General features: G+C 39.7%; 1 protein-coding gene across 1 annotated transcript in view; it reads right to left on the bottom strand.

Annotated features, from left to right (window-relative positions):
• The window catches only part of LOC138049697 (putative ZDHHC-type palmitoyltransferase 6), a 10,439-nt gene extending 5,082 nt beyond the window's left edge, over positions 1–5,357 (bottom strand). The window contains exons 1-8 of the mRNA XM_068896100.1: positions 5,015–5,357; positions 4,685–4,741; positions 4,408–4,480; positions 3,380–3,450; positions 2,295–2,402; positions 924–1,246; positions 621–690; positions 184–247 (exon numbers count right to left, since the gene is read on the bottom strand). Of these exons, the coding sequence (XP_068752201.1) occupies positions 184–247; positions 621–690; positions 924–1,246; positions 2,295–2,402; positions 3,380–3,450; positions 4,408–4,480; positions 4,685–4,741; positions 5,015–5,349 (1,101 nt within the window). The 5' untranslated portion in view covers positions 5,350–5,357. The remainder of the gene's footprint in view (positions 1–183; positions 248–620; positions 691–923; positions 1,247–2,294; positions 2,403–3,379; positions 3,451–4,407; positions 4,481–4,684; positions 4,742–5,014) is intronic.
• Positions 5,358–6,000: the final 643 nt, after the last annotated feature.

Genomic DNA, 6,000 nt, shown 5'->3' with positions numbered 1-6,000 from the left:
TTTTTAAACATTACATGAAGTGCAAGGCTGTTGTTTATAAACCGCACCTCAAATACACAATTCTTTCATGATTGGTTTATTTGAACACGTATCTACAATGAGTGACCATTTTATTTGTGTCACACAACAGTCTATTTAAACCCCTTGTGGTGCAAATTCAAACCATTACAGAGCAACCCTCACCAGTGTCTCCCCAGTGTCTGAGATTCTGTTGTACTTTACAATGCCAGGGTCCGAGAAAAGCTCTCTGAAAAAAGTAAACATGATGATGAAAGTTTCTTCCTGTAGCTTAGTGGCTAGGGCCGCAGGTCTGCACAAGTTATCGGAAGGGCATGGGTTCAACAAATGTTTGGAGCACGACGAGTTGGTTTTATTAAACGATTTGATACAAGTCGAATTGATACCGTGAAAAGATAAAATGGCTGACATTCTGACCGTTAGCCCCTTCGTCAGAGTTCAGAGCACTCCATTCTTCCCTGGTCATGGATTTACGGTCAAGTATAACCATGTCATAGATTGAGGAAAAAAATTAGGACGGAGTCTTTTTTAAACAGACTTGTCTCTACCAGGAAATGAAGAACAAAGTCAGTAAAATAATAAGATATTTGCACTTCACAAACCTTAAACTTATTGAGGTGAAAATCAATAGGATGACTGCAAGAAATGTCCACAAAAACTCCGGCCAAAGCTTTACAAAACGTTAAGGTATTCTGCAATGAACCTCTTGGTAGAATTGCTAATGAACAATTTTTGGTTGAGGGCCACAAGATTTGCTAATGTATTCTTGTGATTAGTGATTGGTAAAAAAAAAAAAAATCATTTGACCAATCAGACATAAACCCAAAATTAAATGTGACCTAACTGGCTAGTACACAGCTTCGTGTAATTATTCAATTACATTTGCCATGTATTTCAAAGGATATGAGGTACCAAATACAAAAAATAACAAAGCAAGCTTTGTGTTATTAATCCAAAGAAAAACCCAGCAAATGCTGGATTCTGAAGTCCAGAAATGTGCCGCATTCTGTGCTGGGAGAACAACCATAAATTGGAGAACACAATGATTGCCACTGTTGAAAACACGGCAAAGAAAGCTGAGAGGTGATTGAATGCTTGTACAATGAGTAGAATTCCACATGAAGGAGACAATAGAAGCATAAACCAGGGCATCCAAGCGCTTGGAGGACGGGTGGGTGGACAGCGACTGGCTTTCCAGTATTTGAGATGTCTCTGAAGCCATAAATGTCTGTTGAGGGGAAAGAAGTCAAAGCAATGAGTAGAATTCCACATGAAGGAGACTTGTAATAGAAGCATAAACCAGGGCATCCAAGTGCTTGGGGGACAGGTGGGTGGCAGCGACTGGCTCTCCAGTATTTGAGATGTCTCTGAAGCTATAAATGTCTGTTGAGGGGAAAGAAGTCAAAACCCTATAAATACAAATTAATGGTCAACAACTGTCATTTTGAAACAAGCTACTGGGCTTGTACCATTAAATGTTTCAAATGACCAGAAAATCTTATGACCTTAACAGCATGTGGTGCTGCAAACAAGAGCAGAATGATGTTTAGTTACACTCATGTATTTTTTTGTTCTTGTTACTTTTGTTAGTTTTCTAAAGACTTGTCCTCTAGACTTCGCATTGATTTGCTATTTTTGCTACCTTCCAGAGAGAAAGAAACAGCAATTGTTATCCATTAGTAATTGCATGTATTAGAATGGCCAAAAACAGTAATTAACTGACAGTTTACTGCCTTCAAACAATTCTTACAGGTTTCAGGTTTGAGTGAGGCTCCAGCACTTGGCTAAGTAGCCTGACTTCTGGCTCTTAAAATTGCTCTTCTTGCTCTTATTGCTCTTACCATTTTAATTACGAGAGTAATTTAATATTTTCAGTTCATCTGTTATTTGGGTAGTTTTTGCTTCATCTGTGAGGGACCCTTTCCTATTATCTTCTGCATATTCCTGTTGGTGGTATTTTCATCAAATAGTTCTCACAATTTCTGATTTGTTATTTTTCCGACCCGGGGTTGCTCAAAGCATGGTCAGCGCTAACCAGCGTTAAATACCATGGCAACCTATAGGTCTTGATAACTCTTAACCAACAGTTAGCAGTAACCAGGCTTCAAGGAACTGGCCCTGGATGTCTTGCATTTTCTAGACAAAGTGCAATGCTTTAAATCCTTGTACCCTCACCAACATGTTGAGATTGTAAATGAGCGTTCCCTTGAAAACAAGAATTATTTTTCATGACACTCAAAAGAAATCAATTCAAAATCTGTCTTTTACTACTTCACCTGGGAGTTTTTCCTTCCCCTGCATAGTCTACAGGTGATTTCTTCATAGCATCTTCAACATTAATCATTGATAATGTGCTTCTACTCTCAAGGGCCCAAGCTACTTCACTAAAGAAATGATGAATTCACATTGAATTATTATGTACATGTAGTAACACCCCCAATGGTCCGAGAGCTTAACTGCATTTCCCCCAGTCCATAGAGCATGACATATTGGGGAAAAAAGAACAGAACAGAGAGAATAGGTTTTGTGATCTCCCACCTTATGTATGATGCAAAGGGCAGGTAGAAAAGTTGCACTGGATCAACTGGGATTGTTCACCTTGGATCGAGCAAAAGATGTTTTTGTAAACCAAAACTACTAAATGTTTGCCCTGATTTCACCAAGGTTAGCTTTACAGCTTGGGTGATTTTGCAAGGCCTTACAATAATTTTTATGTTGATCCAAGATGAGCAATCCAAGTTGATCCAGACCAACTTTGTACCTGCCTTGATGCAAGTTTTGTATCAGGGCCCAGAGGTTATACATGTAAATACAGTGCACAACACAGCAACCCTCCAGAAAAAGTCTGGGAATGAGTGATTCTAACGAGAGTCAAACCGAGGACCTTCTGATTACTGGTTTGGATGCCTCAACACTGCACTACAAAAGACTTGTGGATGTTAAGGCCATTAAATTAACTACATGGAGGTTTATGTCACAAAAATCATTTCCTTGCCTTGCAAGGTGATCCCAACTTTTGCTCTACAGCATCTGCAGTTCTTTCCCAAGATGCAGTAAGATTGCAATATGGAGCTTAATCACAGAACGCTTTTGAGACATGGTTGGCAACTGGAAGTGAGCTGGTTTCCCTTTTAATTTGTCCTCACACAACCACATCTGTGTTGCTCAGTATCTTTTCTCCATTGGAGATGATTAGTTTTAAAATCTGGGCGACCCTTATGTCCTGGCATGCGGAATGTTCTCCTCTGGTTGCTGTCCATGTCTTAAACTCATCCCATGCTTAAGCTACCTAACATAAGGTGATTCTCAATTTTTCTTTTGCCGAAGCAGAAGGAGACAACGTACAATGAAAGGAGCTCACCAGTGGGCATACTTAGCAGCTAAGTGCAGTGGTGTTGTGTTTGCACTGTCTTTTACATCAGGAGCAAACCTCTGAACAGAAAAGATATATATCCATTCATTAACACATGACTGAAATAAACTTATGTTTTAAAGATGTCCTTTCATCAACTGGGAGGCATTAAATAAAGCCCCGAATGTACATGTACATGTAAGCCAGGCTGGATGCCCACTACATTTGCTCGTATTTGCCCTGGTTTTAAATACTCCTCCATTACTACCTTGATTTAATCTATTGCGGTCTTAATTTAAACTCCACTATTCTTTGCAAAAAGTGAACTTCTCAAATTCTCAAAGAAGAGATCCATGACGATGTTGTCATTTTCTATGCCATTGCCATAATGTCAAGCTCATAATCATAATCACCAGCACCATCTTTGTTTTTATTCTCTTGTTCATCGTGGTTATTGTCCTCGTGACATTACCTAATTCCTTCTCCTGATTCTTAACCCTTTCACTCCCAATAGTGCCACTTATAGATTTTACTATGTCTTACGCCAGACGATTTTACTCGTCAATGGGGAACCCCACGGGGCTGAAAGGGTTAACAGCCGCTAGATTCGCTCAAAAACTATGTCCCCATTAACCCTTTCACTACCAATAGTGCCACTTATAGATTTTACTCTGTCTAACGCCAGACGATTTTACTCGTCAATGGGGAACCCCACGGGGCTGAAAAGGTTAACCAACTCATCCTCATCATCTCCACTCTCCACTATCGTCAAAACTTACAATCATTATCAAAATCATTGGAAAATCATTAACCACGTCATTGCCCTCATCATAGTCCTCGTTAAGCTTGCCACTGATTTCTTCATCATTAAAGAACTTTATGACAGCATTTAAATATGCCTTGCTGGAGTCCTTAGGACTTAATTAGAGTTAATGTTTTAACATTCAGTAAATTTAAATGCATTATACACTGTAGAAGAAGCTTCTTTTCAAGCTATTGGAGCAAGGAATAGGCAGTGTACGTGGCATATATCTCACCTTATTGCGCAGGAGGTATTCACAGACTCTAACATGGCCGAGTTCTGCTGCTACATGCAGTGCCGTCATACCTCTAAAACAAACAAAGGGAAAGTTCTTTCATGCAGGTTGGTTAAACTCAACTGTCCCATATCTTATTATTCACAATGTTTCTGGGAACCTTTCAATACTTCTAGAGCTAATTACTTCAATGACAAACCAATGATTTAACACTTAAGACCTGTCATTTTGTAAGATGCCCTATGGCATAAATGCAAATATTTTTTTTATCTTGCACCTGTTATCCCTTTTCTTCAAACTCGCACCACAAGCTACCAAGTAATGAAGCTTTGATCTACAAAATAAAATAAAGTGTTAAAAATAATAAATAACTAAAGTACATGTATCCAGAAGGGGTGTTTGATCACGAGGATCAAATCGACCAGATCAACAGCTGAATTTTTGTCAAAAAACATTCGTTCTGCCCTTTCCACGACATGTGTTTCCAGTTTAGCTATGCTCTTTTGGCTGTCAAAAAAGGGTTCTTTTGTTTCCGTTGGTGGCACATTTGCTATTAACTGCTATTACCTAAAAGTAACCAATCTACCTACTTTATGAGCTCACTTACACAGATCCGCCTTTCGCAGCGTGGTGAATGCATGTTCTACCAGCGCTGTCTTCTGCTCTCAAGTCAGCTCCAATCTCCACAAACTTGTTCACACAATGCAAAGAAGCCGTTTGACAGGCGAAGTGAAACGGAGTCTCTCCGAACGAATTTGGTTGGTTCAAGTTTGCATCGTATTCTAGCAACATATTTACTATTTCTTGGTTGTTTTTCAACACTGCTTGGTGCAGAGGAGTCAGTCCGTGCCATCCTACTGAGTTGGCACATTTTGGATTGGACTGTAACAAATCCTGCAGGTCTGAAATATTGTCATGAATGATCACATCGAAAACCGCCATACTGGAGTACTTTGTTTGTTTGTGTTACTGCTGGCTATTTTGCTCGGACTACAATTTTATGTTCCGTCGGGACTTCCGTCGGGTATCACGGGGCCGGGGCATTGGACAAGTAATTTCGAAAAAACCCGGGTAAGAAATCAAAAGGTACGGGAAAAAATATCGGAAATTTGGGTATACGTTGCAAAGTGGTCCTGAAGTTCCACAAATTCCGGAACAACCATAGAAAATCTCGTCCCATTGGTTCAATCCTCCGTTTAGGGGGCAATAGGGTGTTTATTTACCGTGAACTTTGATTTTGTTTCATGTTTTTGTGTTTTTTTAAATGTTATTTTGCGGGAGAAGGAGCCGCAGAAATTACAAAAGCCTGTAAATACTGGATGAATCGGCACAACAATGTAGAACATCTACATCTGGATTGCATCATGAATCCACCGAAAGTGGCAGGGGAAAGTGGCCTTCGCTCGCTAGCCTGCCAGAAATCAACACGGTAAAAACAAGCTCGGAAATCGTCTCAGAAGGTTGCGAGACTCTTCCCATTGTATTAAACCGTTCTCATGTGTTTCTTTATGGCACTGAGACGGCAGTAGCTGTTAACAAACGTAAGAAAATTTGTCTGTGTAAAGAGGTTATTTTTTCGTGAAATGTGAGACG

The sequence above is a fragment of the Montipora capricornis genome, chromosome 5 (genome assembly GCF_036669925.1).
Source record: "Montipora capricornis isolate CH-2021 chromosome 5, ASM3666992v2, whole genome shotgun sequence".
NCBI lineage: Eukaryota > Metazoa > Cnidaria > Anthozoa > Scleractinia > Acroporidae > Montipora > Montipora capricornis.
The sequence above is the reverse complement of the archived record's forward strand: the minus strand, read 5'-3'. Positions and strand labels throughout refer to the sequence as shown.